The following is a 27777-nucleotide window of genomic DNA, read 5'->3' as shown; positions in this document are numbered from 1 at the left end:
TTCCATTCCTCATTTCTTGCTGTTTAATACTTCTTGATAATTAATATGCAAAGCAGAACAATCTATGAAGTTAGAATGCTCACATATGTTTGAGTTCTGAATGGAAATAAATTCCCTCAATGCCTCTGTGACAGATGTCACAAATTGCTCTGTGTTTTACATCTAAAGGGTGACCTATGCATTTCTTCCATCTTTTTAAATACTGCACGAGGCATTGCAAAGTCTTGGGTTTCATGCTGTAGTTTTTATTGGATCTCTTTGTAGGTTACTCTTCTCCTTACTAACAACACACATCTATCTCCTCTCAGAAACTGTACTGCTTCTTTTTTCTCCTTCTCTCTAAACGAATCACCTTTTCTATCAAGTCGGATGGCCATCACAAATGACTGTTTCCATTGGCAAAAGAAACTACTTGAAGTAATTAGACTGACACCACATTTTTAAAGCAGGCAAAATATATGCCTGAACATGCCCTGATTTAAAGTAAGAAATCTAATTTTCAAATCAGCATTTAGAAACACTACAAGATTTACTATAAAACCCTGCTTATGCAGAGCATTTTCTGCATTCTAGAGGCCTTCTGGAAGGAAAACATGGAAAAGGAGAAGGGGAACTATGCGTGGGACACAGACTCCTTAAATGCAGTGCTCTGTGGGATATAATTTCCCTCTATTGTTTCTCTGTTTACCTCCACCCCTTATGAGTTTGCCAGCTTCTATTTAAAAGTGGTTACCTGGGGCCAGAGCCTGCAGAGTAGGCGAGGTGACAGCAGTGAATACAGCTCCCTTACTCCCACACTGCTCTGAAACATCAGATGTGAAAAACAAAGCACTCCTGACTTGCTTGCTCTGGCAATGTGAAAAGGACAGCTCTGCCTTCTATACTTTTGTGTGCATCCAGTGAAACAAGAGGTGCCCAGCTTTTGTAGTCAGTCATCCCTTTAAGCATCACTGTACACCAGTGCAGGTGTTAGTGAGTTGTTAGAGGATCTGAATCTGCAGTTTAAGGAGGTGGCAAAACCAGGCATGGTCTACTTGAAAGTGGTATCTGGGCTGTGACCACACACGGTGACAGATTCTTCCTAAGTACCATCTTAGGATACCCTAGGAGTGCTGGCCCAGCTCCATTTTGATGATTCCACTCTGCCTACAAGTTACCTTGTTTTAATTAGGCTTTAATTTTTTTTTTTTTAATTAGGCTTTTAATTTTAAGTTTTCATTAGGAAAAAAATAATTCTTTGCTTCCTGTCTTAAACTATGCACAATTACAACTATATGATTATGTAGCTGAAATATACAACTAGAACTCAGTTTCCAAATGGAACTACTGTTCCATTTGTGTTCAACTTTGTACGAGGCTGTGGGATATGTCATGAATTCAAGGGCCACCAGCACGTGAGGAAATGGCTTTTGGTGTGAAAAGTCCCAGATTTTTCTGAAAACAAAACCAAAACCAAAAAGCAATAGCAACAATAATTAAAAACAGGAAAAAAACAAACAAACCAAAAAAAAAGGTAGGAAAAACACTTAGTAAGGAAGAATGCTTTTCTTTCCTTCAATGCATGCCTGATCCAAAGCCTCTTCAAGTCATTCTACCATTCATTCTACCCTTCAACATGGACAAAGTAGTTGCCATCAGCAAAGCACGCTCCCAGTGGGGCTCCCAAAGCACTTTCCTGGCTGTGCTGACTTCTCTCATTCCTACCCTTTGCTTTGAGAGCTTGCAAACATTACTGAAAATGCATATCCATGCATATCCTACGTGATCTGAACCTGTAATTCCCATGTCTCAAGAACAGCCAAAAGCTGTTATGCTTTCTGAAGGCTACTTCTCTTTCAAATCTTAGCATTTAAACAGAAAAACCATTCAAGACAGCCTCAATCTTTGATAAAGAGTGTTTCTGAAAAAAGAGGGAATGTCTCCCATCTTCAGTCAGCTGCAATCTTTTCTTTTAAACCTTTAGAATGACTTCTAGGGCTTCACAGGAGAATTTGGAGAGATCTGCAAGAACACTTTTATACTGATATTTTACCCCAAAGCAAGAAAGAAAAATTTTGAAGTTCTTTAGCACAATAGCATTAGTTGGAATTATCAGCACCCTAACATGTCCATTAGCAAACTGCTTTTTAAGTCCATGCACTGCTTTTCCTGTGATGCTATTAGGTAACTGATACAGGGATCTCTATACAATTTAAAGTTGTTTTTTTTTCCTACAGGAATCATTAGTGCACATGCTTTTACCAACAGTCATCTTGTCACTGCTATACCACAAAGTACCAGAGCAAAGTATCAGACAGGTCTTCAGCATCTAAACTTACAGCTTGTAATTGTAATAGAGAGAGAGATTCATATATTAGTCCATCACATGACCTGAATCATCAGGCCCTACAGATGAGCCATTTCTGCACTGGTTACAATGACATTAAGTTCAATGGCTTTTAAGTTGATCATAATCAGGTAGATTTTCTGAAGAAAAGTAAAATGTGCATTCTACTTCTTTCACTGCCAGGAAAACCTGGAAACACACGTCTAGATTGCTTAAGTTTTACAAGTATATGAGTAAATGGAAAAATGTATATGGACTAACTGTAGTTATCACTATTAGCTCTGTTTACACTGATTAAAGATATATCTTATTAAGTATCTGTTTGTCTGTCCACTAGCTTTTAGTTGTATAATTAGTTCCATAATGGATTACACTAAATTTGATGGCTTTTAGCACCAGAGTAATTCAAAGCAGGACTTACCAGATCAAACTGTGTAGTTATCTTCAGTTAGGGATTAATACAAAATTTATATACTCTGTGAGCATATACAGTATCTAGTAATGCATGCATTTGTTCTCTTTCTATGTATGTTCTTCATCAGATGTAACAATATATATATATACACTAGGGCAAGGAAGGCAGACATATTTTGAGTATGGCATCATATTATTGTGAACTTGAAAATAAGGTCTGTACATCAACACACACTCTGTTTTGCTAAAGAAATACAAGCTCAGACTTGCCTTTTGCCTATCGTATTAGTCTTATAGTGGACAGTTTCACAACCATTCCAACAAATTTAAAAAGAAGTGAGGGTAAACAAAGTGCTGTTGGGTGAAACAACATTAGCACCCACATCCAAACTCTCCGTCTCCTTGACTTTTCAACTGTGCTCACTGGTTTTCATTGACTGATTTCAGTCTTGCTTCAGCTACTGTTTGTCCAGTGCTCATCATCACCACGCAGGACTCACAGTGACATCTACTGGGTTAAACTCAGACTGGTAACAGCCACTGCTTCTCAGAGAAGAGGGAAAAAAAAGAAAGTGGGCTTTTGACTTTCACCCCTATGAGTGTGGAAAATAACTAGGCAAAACTAAACGAGAAAAAATAAGAGCAATCTCTGTTGCTTAAAGAGATTATTTATCCCTGAATCCTCCTGGGTATCCTATACATTGTAAAGCCACCCTAGCATTAGCTAGTCTACTCACAGGCTGTAGGTGTAAGGCTCCAGCATACTTAATGTATATCTAGTTGAAGATAAGGCAGTGCTATTAAAAATTAAAAAAAAAATAAATAATTAGTCATGTGAGTTACACAGACCCAGCCTTCCACTCTACTTGCAAAAGGAGAATATCACTGTAAGAATTTCCATTTATTTTTACTTCTTATACGCAGGTGCAGTGAAAACACAGACTGAGTCATGATTAAGCTAATGAAGAGCCATGGAAACTAATTTAATGTCTGCTGTGATAAGTAAGGTATAGCTAATTAACTTAGAAACACTGTGTCTTTAGAAGGGTCTATTTAATACTGCAGAAAATGAAAGTTTAAATATATATGTAGTTGTATATATGTAATATATATATGCATACATATATGACACCCATCTGAAACTTAAAATTAGGATTTTTTACAGGTAATGTACTGATCATTTCTAGATAACTTTTTTTTCCACAGAGACCACTTAAACAACTTCTCCACATCTAAAGATTTCCTTGATAAATAACTCTACTGTTTACATTTATTCAGGCATACTCTACCATTCACATATTAACTTACATGTGAAACATAATGGGTTCAAGCTTAATAACTGTTTTAATTCAAAGACAAATTGTTGTTTTTCAGACTGAATAGCAAGACATCCAGTCACCATGGCAGAAGAGGATATCCCCAGTTGCAGTCCGTCACACTAAATAGTTCACCTCGCCTGACAATTTAATTCAGATATTAACATTCCTTACATTGTAACCCTGTATTTTGGTGACAAGAACATTCCACAGAGCAGAAGATGAAAGATAAGTGGATGAGGGAATGGTTTTGAATACAAAACCCAGGCCAGAAAGTATTTACTAATACCCAAATGATGACAAGTCCAAACACAAAGAATGCTATGTTAAAAGCTCTGATCACATATATTGTCAGACAGCTAGAGAGCATCTCTTTATTTTTCCCTCGATGTGACAGCACAACCAAATTTCAGCTTCTCAAGTTACTGAAAAAGCAGGCTCTGTGTTTACATGCCCGTGTTCAGGATTGTGCACTATTCTGCACTCCTTACTCAATATGCTGATGTTATTAATCTGATTACAATCAGGTCAAAGCTATCTTCTGATGTCAATCTGAAAAATGATATATTCCAATCATGACAGCTTGTGCTTAAAAATCATGTGCAAAATACTTGCAGAACTGCCAAATTCCTTAGTAAATAAAAGGCTGACGGCTTTGTTAAATTTATGGCCAACTCTCCAAAATTAATTCTTTAATTCCACGTCTGATAGAAGAAATACAACTTAGTAATTTAAAGGAAAGTTGTAGATACTGCTATTGCCATCAGAGAATAATCAGCATTTGGGTAAAAAAAAAAATAGTGACAGACAGACATTCTGTGGGTCAGGAAACCAGACAAACATGCACAGCTTATGGGAAAGAACAAATTTTATTTCTGAGGTCAGAATTATTTCCTACTACATTTTCTGACATTCCTGCACACCATCTCCCGTTGCCTTTCAACTAGGAAAAGCCATCAGATCCAGCTGACTCTGGCTGCCAAGGGCAAGCTCCTTTCCCAAGGCCAGCCCTGCTGCCAGAGTGGGGCTGCCTGGGTAAGGGGACCGAGGGATGGTGCAAGGAGACCACCCACACACCTCAAAAAAGCCCCCCACTCACTTGTGTTCAAATGTGGCCAAAAAATTAGTATTTCAGAGAGCGCAGCAGAACCACCTATATTTACAAAGCTCACATGGAAATAATTCACACTTCTTTTTTTTCCCTCCTCTTTGCCTTAAAGATGGGCCAACAAGCAAGTTTCTGAGTTACCCAGAGAAACACCCTCCAGCATGGCTAGGTGAGGTGAAAGATTCAATCACAGTTTTTAAATGTTGAGCTACTCATTGAATGTCTATGGATAATTGTAAATGCACTGTGCTCTGTGGTAACTGGAAAGGCTGGACTGGTCTAGCTGGGACAGATGTGTTTACCATGGGCTTAATTACCCTGCCTCTTGGATGGGACTTTCAGTGCCGAGCTTTGTCCTCAACAGCTGGTTTTCCTGTGGGGTTGGACTTGATGATCTCTGGAGGTCCCTTCCAACCCCTACAATTCTGTGATTCTGTGGGTATCCGAGTCGGATCATTTAGAGAAGATAGGGACTTTATCACTAAGTTGTTTTTTGTTTCTGAGACAAAAAAGGAAGTGTTACCTGTTTTGCTCTGAAAAAAATGCACTGCAGCCTTACAATTCAATATCTGAAAGAACTTCGTGGATTTACATGGCAAATCCTAGTGATTGTTTGCATTGCTCTGTGGCTTTTGTTTATTTCTCTCCAAAAGATTCTAACTTATTAATTACTGAAACAAAAATTATATATCTGGGAATGTAGTTTATTTATAGGATAGTTGCACACAGCTGTAATAAACCATTACATTGCATGTAAGGACTCTCTGTCTTTCAGTCTTAGAGCCAAAGAAAAGCAGACTTTCAACAACTGCTTGAAATGGCTTATTTCTATAGGGTATTACTGATAATTTGTTAACATTTGGAGCGTTTACCATGATACTAAACTTATGTCAATTGGAAATATCAACTTATCGATCAATAACATGGTTTCATTGCCTAGGAAAAAGATAAAGCTGGTGTTAATTACTTAAAACCAAATTAAACACAGCTTCAGAATGGTGCTTACAGGAGTCGCGACAACTTTTCCGTCATGTGAAGGCTGAAAAGGTTTATGAACACTGTTTGTGTTTGAGGGAAGGATCACAAGCTGCTTACTGTTGCTTATCTTCTGTGTTATTCTTTCTGGTACCTCAATTGCAAAGGAGGACATGTCTTTAGCTTACCAAAAATGAATATATCTAACAATGCTAAAAAAGGAAAAGGCAGATTTCTTGGTACCTAGTGCACTACTGAATCACACTAGTTGAGTCATCTTCCCAGAATTATTTAGAATTAGATTCAAGCCAATTCGCTTATTCTGCTAGCAGTTGTCATATGGGAGCAAGTGCATTCATCTTTCTTGCCCTTTATTCTTTAAATGAAGATCGCCACAGCTTTCTTTTCTCAAAACCTCATCTGCAATCTAATAAACTATTCCACTTCAAGAAGAAAAACACAACGCAAAGCTCACACTGCTGCTGAAAAGCAGGAGCATGTAGAAAATGCCACTGCTGCACCAAGACATGTCAAGACTCCCAAACAGAGTGTTAGCACGCAGCCCTGTCATACAGCTCACTGCATCTGGTACAGATACACATTTCTTAGCATGCTGAGCAGAATCCATGTGAACCCAGTGTGGCCCTCCTCAACTCTCCTCAATCTCACCTCCATTTCAGTAGAGCTGTTCTGGTATGTTGGAGATACAGAATTTCAACTACTAGCAAATAATTTTGATAACACTAAGAGCATCAATGGAAGAGTAGAATAGATCCAGCCGAAAATCTTTTGTTTCTACTTACTGATTTACTCCCATTCATATTTGTGAAGAAGGTCAGCACTCTACATCAGAAGATCATCAGCCTCCCTGAAAAGCCTATGCAAAGCACTCAGCAAATATTTATAGTTCTGGGTGGTGAGTCAGTAATACAATTTACAAAACATGTATTCAAAAATTTGACAATTTTATGCAAAGCTATTTTAAAAAAATCCTACATTTTACTATTTTTTTCCCAGCCAAACAGCTGTTTTTCTGGTATTTTCAATCTTCTCAGATTTGTCTGTGAAACTGATAAAGTTAAACTGCATAACACTTTGTGAAAAATTCAGCAGCAACATATCTTTAGCATATGCTCATCATTTCTTTTGGTGAAGGTTTTTCCAGTATTTCTTGCTCCCTTTCAGTACCTTCTAAGATTTTCCTCCCTGTATCTTTTTCCTGTACATTAATTTAAAAACTTTGGAAAAAAGGGTAATAAAGGGTGACAATAAAATAAATCTAACAATGCAGCAAAGAAAAGACTTAAATTCTTACCAAATTCTTCTTCTCCATCCTGGTCATCTATTAAGCCTACTGAGACTCCCAAATCCATGCACTTCTTGCTATGTGCCTTTGACTTCATATGTTTTGTCAAATTTCCTTAAGAAACAAACAAAAGCAAAAATGAACTGCTCTTTGACTACACAAATGTATGGTGATATTAACACAGCATGTCCATATCTCATTCAGCTACATTTACAACCACATACACAATTTGATTTCATATCTGGCAGAGCCTTGCCCTTCAATGTAAGTTGACAAGGGCTACAGCAGGTTCATCATCCTGAATGCTACCAGCCTCTGGCTCAGCTCTTCAGCAAGATAAAATAGAATAAAATGGAAATCATGGAAAATTATGCATTTTGCATATGTGTAAAAAAGTCATTTGTTTCTGGCAAATATGAAAGACTAATTCAGTCTTCATATTAATATTGACAGAAAACGACTATGTGGAACTAAAGTTCATATCTTGCAATTCTTTTCGTATTTTATGGATTCTATTTCAGTGCAATTATTTCCATTGCCAACTTAGACAAATACATTAATTTTATTCAAAATATGAGCCTGAAAATGTTTGCTCTGAATTTCAGAAGTGAACGCATAACTCTTGGGAAGCTTCATGTGCTGCCATTCCCTTTAGAAAGGAAGTATGGCAAATATCATCACGAAAGAGTTAAAAGTAGATCACAGTTTTAAATGATGAGTATGTGAAATGTATGAGGGCCACTCCAAAAGTAACTCCTCCTTTTTTATTCTATTGGCCCACAGCATCCCAGACAGATATTGGTAGTACGGCAGCAGAATGTGAACCAGAATTCCCACCAATATCCCATTGCATTTTCCTGCCACGTGACAGATGGCAGCAAAGGGGCTGCCTGACAAAATGACAGCTGACATGGAAGTGCAGGTAAAGCAAAGGTGTGTCAATGAATTCCTCCATGAGGAAGAAATGGCATCCACTGACGTTCTTCAATGCTTGGTGAACCTTTATGGAGATGAAATGGTGACGTGTCTCAGCAGTGGTGACAGAGATTGTTACAAGTGCAAAATGCAGGCTCCTGCTGGTTGCTGGCGAAAATGCATAGCTAACAGTGATGACTGTTGAAAAATAGTGTTTTGTAGCTGAGAATCTTCTCTACCAAATAATGTGGCTGTGCTCTTTGTATCTGTTGTAATTTCCATGGAAATGAATAGGAGGCATTACTTTCAGGGCAATCTATGTATATTATTGTAACTAACAGTCTATTTCAGACTTCATATTATCTTACAAAATCCAGTTTCTCTGAGGTATGCAAATGGAAGAAATTATAGTGGGTGAAATGCTTCCATAGCTGTGGAATATTTAATTCCTACTTTGAAAGAAGACTAGGATTTCACTCCAAATTTTGAAATGATTGTTATGAAGCCATGTGGTATTGCTATAAGCTCACAAATAGCAAAATTCTTGGCCTTACGTGCTGTGTGAAATTACTGCCTACACTGGCTTTTCATGTGGGGTAGTTTAACAAACTTCAGGCATCCAGTCCTAGGCCCAACTTTGCTAGCACTGGCAACAGTCATGGTTAGCAACTGCAGAACATTAAACAAGTACAAGTACCTTTTACACCTGAAGCATAAGAGAATTTTAAATGGGCAGAGCTTAATTAACGGAATTGGGCCAGCAAGCCTACTATGCAAAAATCCTCATCAGTATTTATTGGGTTCACAATCCAGCATTTAATTTTAAAGATGGTGCAACAAAGCAACATGGTGCCTTAAGGTGTAAGGAGGCAGTGTTAGTTCATCACACACCTGAAGACTACCAATCCTATTTTTGCAGTCCTGTGAAGTTTTCCTCCTAATTGCAGAGTAGTCTCAAGCCCTCTGTAGGTACAAATGTTCCTGAGGTTACAGCTGGGGAGATTACACCTGAATGATGTTCAAAGCTGGAAACAGTGTGACTGCTTAGAACCTTTCACTAGAAGTCTTTTGAATGTGAACTTACCCTAGCTCTTCTACTTACTACAAGTCCTGGATCTACCATTATTTAATATACATATTTAAATTTGGATGTGTTTAAATATTGTTGTAAACAGACTTTAAACACCATCTTTGAGTTACAAGATTAAGGAGAAAAATGAACTCCATTCTTCCAGGGTCTAAAAACCATTTTTAATACAGTTATTTGTTGAGTGCTAACAGCAGCACAAAATATGTCCATGTCATATGTCCAAATAATCAGTGGGGACTTAAAACTGTGTTCCTATCTTTGCTTAGGATGAGACCTGGCTTTCATCATATTCTTATATTTTCCTTTTCCATTTCAGTTTCTAACCTAGATGAGATGCCACAGTTTGCTCATATAAATGCATGATTGTCTGAACAAGCAGACAGAAAGGACTGCAAACACTGGAAAACATTAGACAGTCAAACTCTGCAGCAAGGTAACTTCTTTAGCATATGGCAGCCAGATTTGAGAACTGTGCTTTAATACAGAAGGAAAAGAGGGAAAAAATGTATGCAGAGAAGTGCCTCTACCTTTAGTTTTGAAAGAGAAGTTGCAGTAATTGCAGTGGTAAGGACGGACATCTGTATGTGTGCGAATGTGCTTCTTCAGCATACTGGGTTTCTTGCAACGTATTCCACACTCTTCACAGATATATTTCCCTCTTCCTCTCCCCCGGACATACACATAGTCTTCATTTGATTTGTACCTAGTAGCAGCACCATAAGAATAAGGCAATTGTAGTAGGGGAAAAGAAAAAAAAACTAGTTAGAAACCATGATCTATCAAATTTAAAAAACTATAAAAAACATAAAAACAACTTGTGCATTTATCTGCTAAACTTACAGTCATAAACATGCTTAGAATCAATGGTGTATCTTTTAAAATAAAGGTACCATTGGAGACAAATCATTTCAAGATTTCAAATTTCATCTTCACAACAAAGAATCATACTTTAAAGAGTCAGCTCTTGGAAGTAAGTTTGAGGACCACGAGAGAGCTCTAAAGGAGCATCTTTGAGGCTTCATGATGGATACAGAGAAGGAACAACAACAGTTTAGACAGTGGGAAAGTCTTTCAAAAGCTCTGTTAATGTGCTTCACGCTCAGCCTACTGGGACTGTCTCTCGATGGAAAAAGTCCCTGATGCAATCCCAGCATTCATCTCTCTGCTCATGGATGCCAAATGTTTAGCTTTTGCAACTTGCTCCCTGTAACATTTGGGGCTGTGCAGAGGCATATAGCAGTGCTCTACCAGAGTGGCTGGCAATAGCCTACCTGCTGGCCAGGACTGGGCTCAAACTATAAACCTGCAAATGGAAAGCCTACAGACTGTTAACAATTACTAGAACAATAAAATATGCACCGTTTGTGCCCAAGCTTTTACAAGTGTTATTGGCAGATTCTTCTACTATAAATCCTGTTTTATAAGATGCTGTACACGGCACAACAATGTGGCTAAAGCTAAAGCAACTGTTATTCAGATCAGGCAACTGATTTAAAACTATTGCAGTGCATGGACTAGGACTCAGTAAATATTTCCATGGCACTTTTCAAATGAGGACTTCTGCAGCCTGCATATACCCCAGCAAACTGCCAGATAGCAACTGAACTGCAGTCTGTTGCTGAGCCCTGGACTGTGTCCTCTCTGGCTACAATTACACTAGCTTACTGTAGAATACACATTATTTATCACAGAAGAGAAATACAGGAAAAGAATTTACATCTATGGCAGTATCTAGCTGCCTTTACTGCTGATTAATGTTTGCCCTTTGGAAAGAAATGAATCACGCTGCCTATTGTTCTCTATTTCATTACTCTCTCCCAACTCTCATGGCTCTGTGCTTCTGATGAATTTCCATTTTTCACAGAAGCATAAACCAACTTTCACAGACCACAGAATGGGAACTGTTGTTTAAAATAAATCTAACAGGAAGCAACATCTCTGCAAGGTCTAAAATCAAGATAAAATATCTTCCCAGCAATATCTAATATATAAAGCACAATACTTGCCCTCCATCAAAGATTTTCACCCTTCTTGGTTCGCTTTTGATAAAGGAATTTTCTTTATCATGCTCAGTGCTCGATTCGGAGCTTTCCTTATTGCTGAATTCAGATGCAGTTATTTTTTTCCTATTTAACGCTCGCTGAAAGAAAATGAGATATTCATACATTTATCATTAAAATTAGTATCTTTCATAACCATTCAAATATGTAAAGCATTAGGAATAAATGCATAACTCCTTTCACAAATCACCATTATAATAACTGATTATTTTAACATATTTTAAGATACGAGAATCAAAAAATATCTTTAACTAAATTTCTCTTCTACTAATGCTGACTATTAATGGAGTGGCAAATCTATATGGAAGTTCAGCCGGAAAACTGAAATGCTTTGAATCTACAGCAGTTGCCTCTTCCATCCTTTGGGAAGGTACAGGTGACCTTTTTTAGCTCACAGCCAATTAATGATGCTTTCTCTTCAAGGCTCAAGTCCCACGACATCTCAGTAGCACCCTCCCAGCTCCAGCTTCCCAGTGCCTACGAGGGACATGGATAGAGAAGGAAGTCCATCACCGAGAAACTCATTTCTTGTGGTCCAGCAAAGAAGAAAAAGGGAAAACTAATGGCAGGTACTAACTAGTAACGTATGCTTTCTAGTATTTTTCACAATATATTCCTGTTGTGGTGTAGGTATTGTCTGTTCTGTTTGGCAAGGTAATAATGGACAACCAGAACCCTTCCAGAGCAGGACTCCATGGCTAATCCTCACTGCCAGGCCAAATTTTAAGAGAAAATGTAACAGTGGTCTAGCAGAACAAAAACGTGTTTCTCAATTACTAATGAACTTTTTTCCCCTCAAATATAAAAAAAAATTAAAATTGCCAAATAACATCTATTCCTTCCAGAGTCTAGGATATTTATAAAATGGGCAACAATGAAGGAAAGATCCAATTAGCCAGCAATTATTACTGCTGTATTTATAAACTGTTCTACCCACATAGCTGGCATACTCACCACATTTGCTCATATTGATAAGTGAATAAAATGATGGGAGAAAAAAGACTGGCCTTATGTTTTCTACTCATTATAAAATCTAATGCTGCAAGCTTGAGAATTCTTGCCAAGAGGAATGGCTTTGCTGGCTGACTTGAAATGACTGATGCTTTACGAGCACTGAAGGGTGACGCTGTTCTGGGACCCAGTCCCTGCTCATCATCCACCCCAAGATCTCAGCATCCGTCTTCCCTTCTGAGGTGGACCATGGCTGATGAGGAATTAACACAAATCAGAGGAAGAGTGACTGCCTATCAGATTCAAAGACCTAGGAATATGCACAGGCTTGCATGTACAGCTCCAAGCCATATGTGTTCATGTGGTTCTGACATTGATTTGGGCTGGATTTTCAAGCATATGAGGAGTCCTACCAAAGCATAAATGACAACCAGGCCTGAGTGTAGGAAGAAAGAAATTTCACCCTACGTGTTTTAACAGTATTCATACAAAGTGGAGGGTGGTGATGTATAGGATAGGAAATATCAGGAGATGAGCTTACTCTACCAGTTGCAACTCAACTACGTAATAGTTCCTGTAACGCTATCTAGCACATGAATTGCTTTTGTTTCCACTGCAAACAAAGAGTAACCAGGTGACATTTGTAATTTAACAAGGAAAAGAGTAGTGTAAAAAAACCAGAACATATGCAATAAATCCAATACCACATAAATATCCTCTGCAGCTGGAATAACACAATCATTAAGTAACTGATCAAGGATAAATGCTAAATATTTTTTCCACATTTCAATTTCAATAATAAAAAGACAAAGAAAAAAAAAAGATTCCAAATGTATTGGGTCCATGTCATTATATAAACTATGGTGAAACGCTGTTATAATATATAATATATTCACAAAAGTACTTAGAGTGCAAAAGCTAACACCAGGCTAAATACCTCTGGGATTTTCCCCTCCTCTCCACCCACTTTTTTTTTTTTTTTTTAATACACACAATTATGTACAGAGATAAGACAAGCTAACATGTTCAAATTACTATCTACCTCCCACTGATGTACTTTAATTTACTGGTTATATGCTACTTTTAGCAGCTCTTTCAGTGTCTTTAACATGCAAAATACTGCCTTTCCAGAAATGCTCCGATAGAAACACTGAGTTTGCCAAAGAAATCTAGAGAGGTGCTCACAGGTAATGAAGAAAACTGCTTAATTTTTATGAAAATTTCCACGTTGAAGAAGATTTGGCTCCCCTGTAAATCTATGTGCAATCAGTTTCTAGCTGCATGGGTTTCCCGCATGAAAATTCTTTACCATACCTCACCTAAAACCTAAGAACTCCCCACACATGCCAGTGGGAAGGGCAGAAAAATGGCCATGTTGTAAAACGTTCCTCTCCACAATTGCTTACAGCTTCCATTTGTAGCAGTTTTCTCTCTCCTGCCATAGAGACAAAAGACCATGATTCATTTCTACTTTATTCGTTTTGATCCAATTTCACCCCACAGTCTCCAATTACTGGTATAAAACTGGAAAAAACCTGCTGTTAGGGCTGCCCAGAGACCAAGTTCAATAGATACTTCTGGTACTTTAAAACATAACTTGGGAAAAAAAATAACAACAACAAAAAAACCCAAGCATGCTTGGAGCCTGAATCATTGAAGTTATAAATTTCAGATTATAGTATTTACTAAACATTTTTCCCACTGGCACGAAGCCACTAGAGAGAAATGTTTTTAATATCTTTAAACTTTTACTAGTTCACACATAAAAATCTTCTGCATTTAACTACTTTCCAGCGGTGAGCTGGACTGTTGTGGCTCATTATCCAAGAAAGGAAACCTTTGCAGTCAGTAGAAGCTGTCCATTCTTCAGCCTATTTACACTGGGAGATCTTCACGTTGGCATACTCCAAACTTGACTGACTCATTTCAGAGAGGGAAGCCAAAATCAATGCAGAGAATAGAGAAAGAGCCCCTGATGCAACACCAATGAGCTCAGGCAACAAAACCATTCAGAAAAGAGGAAAAAAACCAACCAAACAAAGGAGATGAAACAAGCCTTTTGCATACAGGTGAGCCCCACGTTACATTTTAACATGCTGCATTCATTCCAGAAACTTCTTTCACAGTACCATTTTGTGCTTTGTTCTTCAAACCACTGGAACGTGGCAACTTTACCTATTGCCTCTGAGCAGTGAACTGTGAAGAGCAAACAACGTGCTGGGGTTCCTCCTTGTTCGCATTTTGCTCACGTGTCTCTTCGTTTCCCACTGCTAAAGAACTGCCTTCTTGGCTATGATTAGCAGTGGTCAGCAACGTGAGCTCTCATTAAACACAACCAGGTTCTGGGGGCAAAACCAGGGGTTGCTCATGAAGTCGCTTTATCTCTGTAAGATTTGCAGACACAGCCACCCCAGCAGAATGCTACACGTTGCTCCAAGAAGAGTTGTGACTGTGTGAGAAGAGGTGAGGGATAACAGCACCACTTCTCTGCTATTACTTATAAACTGCACTGTGATAATACTTGAAGCTGCCTGTCTGGTCAGGGTTAAAATTGCAAGCCATCTGATAAAACATCCGAACGATGGTCACAAACCCCAGAAAACTGGCAGCCCGAACTGTGGTTGTCCAAGGATCTTGGTGCCCTGCCAAGCTTTTAAGCAAGAAATCCATCACATTTTTCTTTCTTCCTTTTCTTTCTTTCTTTCTTTTCTTTTTTTTTTTTTTTTTTTTGGAGATAACAAGAGAATTACTTTGTTAATTTGTTTTCTTTTCCAATTTTCGTTTAAAATGGAATAATAACTTCCCAAAGGACTGTCGATGTTCTCTACTAGGAAAGCCACTGAGAGAATTAATGGGCATGAACAGGATGGGGAAGTTAGTTTTTGTTTTCATCCAGGACAGCTTCTAAGATGACACTAACTAGACTCTTCCTTGAGGGCACCAGCCATTCCATTACCAGGTCAAACTGGAGATCAGTAATACAGAGCTGTCTTCTGACAGCATCCTCATCATCCTGAAAACGGCTGAAATGCTCCTGCCTGAGTCACTGAAATAAAATGAGGCAAACTCTGGAGGTCTTAGGTCACAGTACCTAGCAAGCCTTTCATTTCTTTTTTCCTGCCTTCTAAACCTTGCTCATACAATCTAAGATGCCATTTAAACTTTAATTGGTCATTTCTCACTGTACGCTCTTCCTATGTAACAACCCTGAAGGAAACCTATAAATCAGCCCCAAGCAGAGCTTCAAAACTCTTCATCTTCCCTGTGCCAGCACGCTTCATTCAAAACATCAGCAAGAAAGAATGAAGAAAAATTGATAACTATGGCTCTTTTGTGGAAGAAGCAGTACAAATGTACCTGACAGCTGCCTATTACAGCATTTAAGAACTCCTAAAGTGTTTAAAAGAGTGCTGTCATAATATTTCTCAGAATATTGTTACCTATTACTTATATTCTAAACAGAATTTGTTTGTTGATAAAATTTATTCCTCATGAAGCACACAACAGCTTTGTAATCAGAGCATTTCAACTAATAGGCCATTCTTTAAAAATGAAACAAATATGAGTCAATTACAAAACTAAAGAGAGACTTGACTTGCCTTCCTTAGAACAAAATGCTCAACTAGACATGATTCTTTTTAATAATTAAGCACTATTTAAGTACATCTCATAGATCACATGAGGAAGCAGGCTGAAAAAGTATGAGTTCAAGTAAAAGGAGGCATGCTAATATGGATCCAGTACTTGAGTTCACTTACAGCACTAGCACCAAGTCAGCAGTCTATTTATCTGTAATGTGTTATACAGAAAATAAAGTTTTGACCTCCAAAATGAACGTTAGTGAAATCTCTCACTGGTATCAAGATGTCCCAGATTTAACTCTAATGCTCTTTGGGCTGTAAGCGTTTCTGGATATCATCTCAAATCTTCCTGTAATTCTGAAACTATTTCTTACTATTTCTTACACAGTTTCTCATCTTGCAGCTCTTTTCCCCACTGTCAACTCTGTATTTTAGCAAAACATTTAGCAAACACAGGAACATCCTGCTGTGATCTTTAACAGCATTGGTCTTCATCACTCAACATCACCAGGACTATACATCTTTTCCCAAGGCTGCAGTATGCTTCCTCTAGAGTGACTACAGGCCCTATAGGTCTTGATTCCCAGCCTGAAGCCCAGAAAGATTTTCTGAGAGCAGACTGCAAGATTAGGGCAAGCAATAATTGTAATTACTCTTCCTCCCAAATGGTTTATACATGGTTTATATGAAATAGGCAGCCTTTGAGTGATTCTGGAGGAACATTGCTCCACGGCCTCCAATTTTTGCAGGTTCAGAAGAGAAGCATAGAAACAATCATACGCAGTGCAGGACAGAGGAGAAAGAAGAGCACAAAATCACACTGTAGACCAAGGCTCTCCTTAGTGAGCTTTATGGCTTCGATCGGTGAGCCATTGCTGGCTAGCACTTGATCCATTAGACACAGACACCCACTGCCATACTACAGGGCCAAGTGTTGCATTTACCAATTCACAGAGGCACATCAATTATGCAGGAAAGTCAAATTCAACACAAATCTCCATATGGTCCAGTATTGAAATCCTGCTGGTATCTATGCAGCCCTAAGGTGGTTAATGAAATAAATTGCATCTGACTCTGGAATTACATAGTGTTTTATGTACATCATAAACATCACCCTGAATTTATTCCATTGCACAAGATTTAATAGCATTTTTGGATTCATACTGATCTAAGAAGTTGTCAGTATTTAAATGGAAGCTGCAATTCTGTTTTAAATTTCATTATTTTTGGCATTATTTCACACTGTCAACTAACCTAGGTGGGAGAAAGGGAAGTGGTACACTGTTCCTCCCACACTAAATGATCAGCAGTGGTGAAAAATATCTTTACTACGTATCCATGGACACCTGTTCACTCTAAGCACACTCTTATAACAGAAAATACCAGCAGATTTTTAAGGCAAAATATGCAATTATGATCTGAAATTGACCTGTTTTAAGTTGTGAGTGTTTAAAAAAATACTTGTACCGGAACTACTTTTGTTATATCCTTTGTACTTAAAAAATAGCCAAACGCATTTCTGCCATAATAAATACTTCAAATACAGATTTAAATCCAGGAACTAATTTCCATGAAAAGAGATAAATGTTTATGAAGAGGTTTCTTAATGGAATTAGTTTGGATCTCTTTAGCGGTTTGATCCAGCGTAACAGAAATAAATAAGCACATATATTATACATGTCAGGCATATTGCATTCTCCAAACTATGAAGCAGCATGATTTCCAAAGCAAATCCTCTGTAAATGATAAATATACATCAGGCACAGATTAAGTACCTTGGTTAAGCTGTTCTTCCACTTGCTTGAATAGACCAGTATATCCGACCTGGGATGAGTAGTTCTTGCTTGGGTGTACAGCGGTTTTTCCACTTTCTGTTTTGAGTTGAGGAGAGAAAGAGCTACCTTTGTTGACAAACCTAGTGGATTGGGATTGCTGGGACTAATGGTCCACGTAGAATAGGCTGAAATCTTCTGATCATTTTGCAGCAGGTGTAGTGGTTTCCTCTTCAAGAGATAACACCAGGTAAAACTTGTTGAGGTCTTGAGGCTTGGAAATGACAACCTCTGCATTTCTCCTGCATTCATCACAGCTAGTGTAGTCAGTAGCTTTGCTTGGCCCTGGCTATTAATTAGCTCACTCTCATGACTATTACCTGGGGACCTTCTTTCTTGACTGCTGCTTACTGCCTTTCCAACAGAGCTCTGACTACTCACTGGAGATGGTTCAGATGGTTTTCTAACTACAAACACCGGTGATGCTGAAGACTTAAGGTCTTCTGATTCTGATGATTCCTTCGGAGTTTCTGAAACACCAGTTTCAGATGAATGACGGTTAGGCAACAGCAGGTCTGAAGTACTGGCTTTGCTGCTTTTTTCATGCTGTGCAACACCATCAGGATCTAAGAGGTGATTTTCCAGAGGTTCTGTGGTGCAAACCTGTCTCACCAAAACAGGTTTCTTTTGCTTACCAATAGGGTCATTAGATCGAACATTCAGTGGATGCAGTGGCCCAGCTTCTGTCATGCATGCAGCTCCACTTTCATCTTTAACACGTTTCTGCTGTTTTTCCATGGCAATATCCAAACTGTTGGCCGGGGAAAGCATTCGTTTACTTGAAGCCGTAGCTTCTTGTTGAGGGAAGAGTCCACTCACTGGCACTTTCTGAATAATATTCAAAGAGCTTGACAAAGGTGAGTTTCTGGTTCCACTTTCTGGTAGCGGATTTTCAAATTCAAATGAATTTGGCAAAGTCCTCTTATCTTTGTGAGATTTTGGCAGCTGAGCTTTGCCTTCAAGTGTTGGCAATGTCACAGCATTTGTTTTGCAAGCGGATTGGCTTACCTGATCCTGAGTCACTAAAATGTGAGGAAGGGGTGTAACAGTTGCAAAGCCATACGATGGCATGCTACTGTGAATACGGACAGGAACTACAAAAGGAGGCATCTGATGCAACTGACTGCTGCAGTTGTTAGGGATAATCTGTTTTAGAGGAGGCACAGAGTATGGGTTAGACATACTGTCGGATAGTTTAGCCTGCAGCTCAAAAGAGGGCATGTTCTGGTCCACCCCAACGTGACTTGAGACGGACTGACTTGATAGATTATTTTTTAGCAATTTTGAAGAGTATGGCTGACTTATATGTAATGTTTTAACTTGGAGCTGATATTTTGGAGCAAAGCAATCTCTCTTCTCATCAGGATGACAAGACAGTGTGTTCGTATTCACTTGTGCCCCTTGGGCTGATTTTTTGGTAGAGGTCTGGGAAAGCTGATGCATTGAAGATGTTTGTCCTTGATTATTCAAAACATGATCTAGAGGCTGCTGAACCAAAGACATATTACCTGGATTGCAATTTTGAATTGCTGAGTGAGGCCTTGAGTGTGTTTGCGAATGCTGAGTACTTGAAGGAAACTTCACCAAGGATTTGCTGGAGGTCTGCAGCCTGTGAAATGGCACATCAGTAGCATGGGCTGTCTGAAAAGAAGAAGTTGATTTAACTGGATGACTTTCTGGAGCAATGTTTAAAGATATTTGTCTTACAAATGGCCCCCTCCTTCTTTCTAGCAGAGGCACATGTCCAGTAACCCCATTTCCAGATGACAGTTTTGGAGCAGCTGTCTCTGTGAGTGAGGCAGGTTTTGATGGAGATATGTTTCCACAATCAAAAGACTTACTCCTGTAGTCTACCTCCATTGAGGGCTGTGTGCAGCTGATCTGCTCTGATGCAGCGCGCCTCATTTCCCTATAATGAGGGCCAGGCACGCCCAGAATGTGAGAGCCAGCAGGAATCATAAGGAATTCTGCTGACTTATTAGCAAGCTCTGTTTTGGAAGGATTGTCCACCTTTGAAATTTCATCTTTATCGAGTGAAGCTGAAAAACTGGAAGCATGAGACAAACTACTTTCTCGACTCAGACTTCTCGAAAGTGTGGAGTCAACACTGGATTCAGCAGATGAATGCTCCATTTCAGCCAAGCGAATTCTTTTCTTCTTTGGTGGGAGTTTTTCTGTTGGCAATTTAGACAGTGTTTCACTGCGCTGTGGCCAGTTAAATCTTTCTGTCTTTTCTTGATCGCTGCATTGGTTTTCTTGGTCCCTGTCTGGTTCTTCTGTGACCAGTATTTCAGGAACCTGGATGTTATGCTGGCGAACAAGTCTTGATGGTTGCACTGGGATGCTTCTCTCATTAGAAACTATTTGGCTTCCCTGCACTTCCCCTCTAGCTGCTTCCGATGACAGTGGCTGATGATGCTGGGAAGTAGCCAGATGCGAGTGTCTATCCTCTTGGACTGCAAGTGCGTTCAAAGAGAGGTGTTTTGCAACCTTGTTGGGCTCTTGAAATGAAACTGGTGATACTCTTTCAAAGGATTCAGATTTCTCGAACGAGCTATTTCTGCTCAGTGAATTGGTGTGCTGTATTACTGAAATGCCAGTCCCTTGCCTTTTCAATTCCACCTTTTCTTGCATAACTGAACTTGTCTGCTTTTCAGCGAGCGGAGACATCTTTGTCTCGGCAGTCAGATCTGTGCCTTGAGCCACAAGCTGAATCTGTGAACTTTGAAGTAAAAGGCTACTTGGTTGTTGTGAACCTAATACTGTTGCACTGTGTTTTGACAGACTGGAAGAATTTGCTGGCTTACTTTGGCTTTCAGCATTCTTTGATGGCATACTTGTGTCATTCTGCTGTGGGTCATCATCATCTCCGACACTTTTCATTTTTCTTCTTTTCCTTATTTGGGGCGTCTGTTCCCAGACACCAGTTGAAGTAGTGACTCTGTAGTGCAGCATTTGAGGCTGTGTACTATTCGGAACAGTTTTATGCTCAGGCTCTCGAATTGCTGCTTTCGTTTTAGGTCCGTGCAACTCTGAGCAGTAAAATTTCTTGTGGTTTTCAAAATTTTCCAGTTTTCTATACCTGTTTCTGCAGGTTTCGCACTCAAACATTGTTCCTCGTACCTGAGGGGTCTTCTTTGTTTTTTCTAAACTTGGTGCCTGAGCCAGGGACTTGCTTCTCTGCAATAAAGAGTCATTTGATAAATTACATCCCAGATAACCTTCTTCTACAGATCGTGCTGGTCCAAGAACTTGGCTTTCACCAGTAGAAGAATCTTCTATTGCTGCCTGTCTAACAAGAGTCCGAGGATGTCCACCCTGGTTCAGTGGAGCAGCAGGTCCAGATACAAAAACATCATCGTATAAAGAACCAATTTTATCGTCAAATGACTGACTTCCTCGAAGTGGATGAGATGGTGGTATTACATTTGGAGGTACTGCTGAATAACTGGTAGTAGGCATGGAATTACTCCGTGTAATAGGCAAACAGTCAAGAGATGGTACAGAGAGAAGAAAAACTTGCTTTGATTTTTCAGTGGGTGTGAAAGGAGACTTTGGTATATCAGAGCTCGAACTAGTTCTTCTTCCCATGGGCTTTAAATCAAACTGGAAAGAATCCTTAAATATGTAGGATTTCGGTGAATCTATACTTCCTCTTCTTGAAAGAGACGTTCTTCTTGGTTTCACGCTATCTAACTGTTTGTCATCCACAACGGCTTCATTATCAGAAATCAACTTTGAGATACGCTCCTCGAGGGTTTTTGTTGCCATGGGAGGTCGCATTTGGCCAGAAAGAATCAAATTTTTCTCAGCACAAACAGTTTGCACCACTGATGCCACCACTCCACTTGTTCGTGGCGCAGAAGGCAAACTCTTATTTGAGTCCTTCTCAGAGGTCAGCAGTCCTCTTACGAAAGGAGCTGGTGGGCTCATTGTTTGATCAGCACTTTCAGAACGAGAGAAATAACCAGAATCAGTACTACCTAAACTTCTAGGGCTCAAAAGACATTTTCCTTGCTGGTCTTGGGAACAATCTGTTGCCTGCTGTCTCTGAAGCTGAGCATGCACTGCTCCTACTGCAGATCCCAGCTGCTCCTCTAATGAGCCCATTTCTGTTTTCTGATGTTGCTTTACGTGACTGTCTTTGAGTGATGCTGTATGTGTTAAATTTGACTGAAGATCTGTTGCTTTAAAATCTCCTTTTCTCTGTGTTGCTGCAAGCTCAGGTGTTGGGTCTTTTACTTTGGGGCTGTCAGCCCTTAATGGAGAAACACTTACAGGGTGAACTACTACTTTTGGCAAAGCTGCCCTTACTTGCGGTTCTGTATCGTGTAATGAAGAATCACCTGGTATGCAGTCTGGATTGCTTAGTGGAATAGGGCTTTCTTTCTGTAACGTTTCTGCACTTGAAATGACTTTCACTATTTGTGCAGGTTCCAGTTCCTGATCGTCTTGTCTTTCATCAGCAGTACCTTCATCTTCACTTTCACCACTTTCTTCTACGTCTGAATTAATGCTAAGTGCTTTGTCTGAGTCATGGGATAAGAAGAGACCAGCAGATTCCGGTTGTAGGACAAGTCCAAGTTTGATAGCATGTGCATGAGATTTTTTGTGCTTGTACAGATTGCTTTTGGTTTTAAATGAAAATCCACATGTCACACAAGGATAAGGTCGTTCTCCAGTATGGGATCGGATGTGCTTTTGGAGAACACTGGGCTTGGCACAGGCCCGATTGCAATACTCACAGACATACTTCCCTAGCTTTTTAGGCTTCTGGTCTTTCAGGAGGTTACATATTTGTTCTACACCATGGTTTACAACTGATGCTATCTGGGCTGAATTATACACGGGACCTATAGACAAATGTGTTGAACTAGATGTGTTAATTGACAAAGGTGAAGATGAACTTGTTACTAACTGGTTTTGAGGAAAAACCTGAGTTACTGTGGAAGATGAAGTGTGAATGCCAGATGAAGTTACTGCTATGCTGTATATCTGCTGGAGCTTGGGGTTTTCTTGGCTCTGCTGCTGCACCACAGATCCAGTGAAACTTGGACACACAACAACCTGGTGATTTTGTTGACTGGTTTTAGTAACAAGATCCTGCGAAGGAGAAATGGTCTGGACCTGTGCTTGTCCGCTCTTGGCTGCTGTTGCTACATGCATGTTGTTTAATGTACATGGGAAATAACGAGGTCCAGCAGCAAACTCATTCTGTGACAAAGCAGACTGATTCTGGATGCTCACTGTATTGGACACGAGACTAGCAGAGGTGCTTACAGTTTTATTTGGTCTCAGTTTCTCTACCTGCATTCCGTAAGGGGGACACTCTTGTGCTAAGGTGTTCAGTTCAGGCTCCATAGCTTTTAATAAGACATCAAAAGCAGTACGTGTACATGGGGAAGATGTACTACCATCAGCAAAAGTAATACATTCATTACTGTCAGTCTTTGTTTTACTTGATAAGGACTTGGAGAGAGACTTCTTCTCTGGCAAGCTTAGCTGGTTCACATCAGAATCCTCCACTGCCTTCTTATTCAAGTCTAAGGACTGATGTGTTGATGAAAGCTTTGTCCGCATTGGTATCTCAGATTTGGTTTCAGTGCTTATCTCGCTACTAAGCACTCCCCCATTTTGTTTGGTGCACTGATTTCCATTTTGCACAGGTAAGTGATCTTGTGCTGTGGCATGTTCTGAGGCATCCTGAAGAACTTTCAGAGGTGAAGGGTCTATATTTTGTTTAACCTTGGCTTCCGTAGGGTTTCTCAAAGGCGATTTTGGTATTTTTTTTAGATGGTTTTCAGTCACGATTTTTTTTCTTTTCACGCCCTTAATTGTATCTTGGTTTCCTCTAGTACCAGAATCTGTGATTTCTGTTAAAACACAAAGAGAGTAAGAAAGAATATTAAAATGGAATAATGCAGTTATATTTTTATTTATACCATTTTATCATCTCTAAACTTTAACTGTAAGAGCAGTTCACAGAGAAAGCCCTGGGGCAACAGGACTGTCCAAATATCCTGCCTCCAATATTTCTGTAATTGTAAATGTATCTTACCAAAGGTCTATTTTGTTTTCATCTAGCAAGTGTAATGTTTATTGATGTTACAAGACATTACAAACGTAATACACTATAGGATAGGCTTCAAAAATATATATAAAAGAAAGGCTACTGAAAGAATATTTTCGTATTCATAGCAATTCTTTTTCAGATGAAGTAAAAAGAAATCTCTCTTCTGCACTTGCTCAAAAATTGAAACCACTGCAGAAGGAAAATGAAGAACCAAGACACAGATCCATTTTCATGTTGTATTTGTCACCTTTTCTGTCTATACGTCGTACTACTCAAGGACTGCAGACATCTTCCTCGTCGTTATATTTGTAAGTAGATTTATCATGGAAATGACACAAACCACCCACACCATCTGTCAGATACTGTATTTCAGACCTCCAGTTACTGAACTTCCAATAGCATTTCAGATGAGCAACTATGGCAGATAAATAAAATCAGTCGCACTTCAATGATTTTCTATTTGTGCATCATGAAACAAAATAAACTAAATTTGAATTATTTCATTACTTGCTACACTTGTTGCTGATCTTAAGCAGGTATGCACAAGGGGCTTCAGGAATGTAGCCAAGAGCAAACAGTTTGAAATATTATTCAGCAGAATGATTTGTAGCTAGTAGATGTATTTCTAAAGAGCCCAACCTCCCTGTAACAAAAAATACACTTAGACTCAATTTCAGATTTGATTTTTATGAACTTGTTTTTCACTAGCTACCTGGCATTACATACCTCTAAGTATGATGCTGCTAAGATAAACAATCTGTCAGTTGATTATGTTTAACCTACTTCCCAGCATACAAACACTTCATCAGAGCCACTGTCTTACCTAGCATCACTGGCAGTTACTGCAGAAAAAGCTAAATATTAAATGGGTGCAAATCCATTTAATCCAACTTTTATAACGGGTTGTTAGCTGAAAAACATATTTGTCTGATTGCCAGAGTTCAATGCAAAGTAAGGATCTGATGTGACAAGAAGTCTGATACCTCTGAAATATTCAGCTGCACACACACTTTGGGAAGCAGTACTAACTGCATGTAGCAGGGTTACCTGCACACAGAGGTACTCAGGTACAGAGGTTTACGTACTCTCCTAGGTAAGAAAAGCCTTACGACTACATACAAGTGGACAGATTCTCAGTTAACTTCTCAAGCAGATTCATGGAGAAAACTCAAATTTCCCAGTACCAATCCACCCTACAACTCCCCTTCAGTGGCACAGAGTATCCTGTATCCTCTAGCAGAAACACCAGCTGGCTTCAATACGTGGTGGGAGGAAAGCCAACACACAATGTGCATCTGACAAGAGATACTGGTGCTGATGAATCCAGCATGAAATTCCAGCTCCATTTAAAGAAAATTCAGGCAATGTCTAAAGCCTGTCTAGGAATGAGAAAAGAAAGTGACCAGTGAGAAAAGCAGGATAAGAAGATGACCTGACTACTTGGTGCAAAAACATAACCCGACTGGACTGTGTGCTAAGGCCAGGGCTTGAGAAGCCCAAAATCTTGTTTTCAACTCATTGCCAACTTAACATACACATACATTCAGGTAGAGCAAATGGCTATTGAGACCATTTCCCAGCAAACAGAATGATTAATGAATAAACATCATACGTAATGCAATGCACATGTGAAAGTCCTGTGGAACCTGACCTGCTGCTCTCCCAGCCCTACCAGAGGAAATTTAACCGTGAAGAGTGAGACAGGGCTTTGTCACATTCTGCCATCATGGAACAGAGGTGCTAGAATCCCTCTCTAGAAATACTACCTCTGAAATTCCTGCTGTGAGGAATTCATGCTCATCTTGTGCACACAGGAAGAAATTTCTGCACTGACTGCTCATTTAACGACTGAATGAACTTTGCAGTTATTGCTTTAGCACCAGAACTTATGCGTATTAGTCTGGATTTAGCAAATTCAAAGCACAGCTGTCTTCCATCACAATGTTTTGTACTTTCCACCACTTCCCAACTAAATGTGTGTCTTACACTAATATTATTAGTGGCAATTTCTTTAAAATTGGTGAGAGTCTACTGCATCTGTTTTTACAATAACAACAAAACCAATTTCACATGAATCAGAGAGAAAGCATCAAGATAATTATATAAAAAGGTGCTTTTAGCCATGGCTTGGTGATCTCTTAGAAGCATGACCGCATGAATTGACTGTAAGTAAATTGGTTCCTTTTAAGCACACGCTGCAGCTTTTTATCCTGTCACACTCACGCCCCCACAGCCATCATCACACTGCTGGTGGTGGTGCTGGACTGAGCACCTGGGCAAAAGCTGGGTGGATTACATGTGACTAGGAAGACAAAAGTGCCACCAACAGCAAGCATCCAGGCAGACATACGCAGAGATACCAAGGTGTTTTATAATGAAATAACTGAACAACCAAATGATGTGCTTCTCAATGCCTCAGGCTGTTAAACAGCTATCATGCCTGGGCTTCAGTGCTACAGTGCAGAGGAAAAAGCACACTTTACAAGCACCACGACAGAGACTGGAAGCCTCAGCATGGCTGAAGGATGTGGTGTGGCTTGAAAAAGCCTTAAAAACAGTATTAAAAAACAAAATTAAGCAATTAAAAACATGAGTCATTATGAAAATAACACCAGCATTTTCTGTAATCTATTTACTGCTTTACTTAAAAAAAAAAAAAAGTATCATTCAATCATGCAAACTCATAAAAATTATTCAAAAAAGAAACAAAAAAAAAAATACAGGAAAAGGCAAGTTATGCATTACATATAGTAATATTCACTTATTTTAGTCTTCATAAATTCATAACTCTGCTCTGTCTAGAACTGTGAAATTCCAGTCTACGGAAATGATGAGAATTAGTTTCTTATTTCTACATCTTTTGCAATTCTAGAGATGGGGTCTCATCTTTACTTCATTATGTCTGCCCATAAAATCCTGTTAAATATACTTTCTTTACAATGGCTTTGCAAAGCTTAATGATAATACAAGCACTGTGCTGAACTTTACTCCTTGATAGCTTAGAAATACTTACTGTTGAAGGAAATACTCTCTTCATGTTTGCTAGCAATCAAATTTCTAGCATATTAAAACAAAAACAACAACACAAAAGGAACACCTGACAACATATTTTCACCTATTTTTAACGTTTTGTTCCTTGTAAGCCTTCTTTTTGTATTCCCCATTCAAGCTGAAGACATTCCATTATGCACTTGTTAACCTGCAGCTAAATGGCTGCAGAAAGATCAGCTGCATCCGTACTTCTACAGGAGATAAAAGGAATGGCACAAAGCACGGGTCCCAGAATGCTGACCCTTCCTGTGCCTTTGGGAGCCACAGGAGGCTGATACCTTGCCAGGGTCACAAACCAACAAGGTGAAACTCAACAAAGGGAATGCAAAACAACCCGATGTGAAAGGGGGTTGAGGGGAAGCGGATTTCCTTTTCTTACTCTTTCCCACTCCACTCTGCTCGCCTCCCCGTGCACTCACAAAGCCCTTCACCTGGTGGTGAAGCTGCTACAGCAATTCTTCTTTTTAGGTGGTGAAGTGGTTTTGTTGCCAAGTGCTGTCACTTCAGTCAGATGTCTGAAATGCATCTTATTCATGTCATCAAATAGGATCAGGTCACCCAGTCTAAGAGGAGAGGTAACAATGCCATTATGCATAACATATCACTTTTCAGATACCAGAGCATCTCTTTCTTGTGCTATCTGGTTCTGCTTTGTTCTGCTTTGCTCTCAGGACTCTCTTAATTATTTTGCTTCAATATCACTTCTGCGCTCAAAATATTCCACACTTCTAAACATGACTTTATTCATCTATAATTTCTTTACTGAACCTGGCTCTGTG

The 27777-nt window shown here is 39.2% G+C and overlaps 1 protein-coding gene across 3 annotated transcripts in view; it reads right to left on the bottom strand.

The window, feature by feature from the left end:
• HIVEP1 (HIVEP zinc finger 1) overlaps positions 1-27777 on the bottom strand; it is a 110086-nt gene that overhangs the window by 6541 nt on the left and 75768 nt on the right. For all 3 annotated transcript variants that reach the window (XM_042808867.1, XM_042808866.1, XM_042808868.1), the window contains 4 exons: positions 17818-23747; positions 11457-11590; positions 9978-10153; positions 7455-7559 (listed from right to left, as the gene is read on the bottom strand). In XM_042808867.1, coding sequence (XP_042664801.1) covers positions 7455-7559; positions 9978-10153; positions 11457-11590; positions 17818-23747 — 6345 coding nt within the window. The remainder of the gene's footprint in view (positions 1-7454; positions 7560-9977; positions 10154-11456; positions 11591-17817; positions 23748-27777) is intronic.

This window comes from Centrocercus urophasianus, unplaced genomic scaffold, assembly GCF_019232065.1.
Source record: "Centrocercus urophasianus isolate 14NV4802_14NV808 unplaced genomic scaffold, USGS_Curo_1.0 seq_11, whole genome shotgun sequence".
Lineage (NCBI taxonomy): Eukaryota > Metazoa > Chordata > Aves > Galliformes > Phasianidae > Centrocercus > Centrocercus urophasianus.
This window is presented reverse-complemented; position numbering and strand designations above follow the sequence as displayed.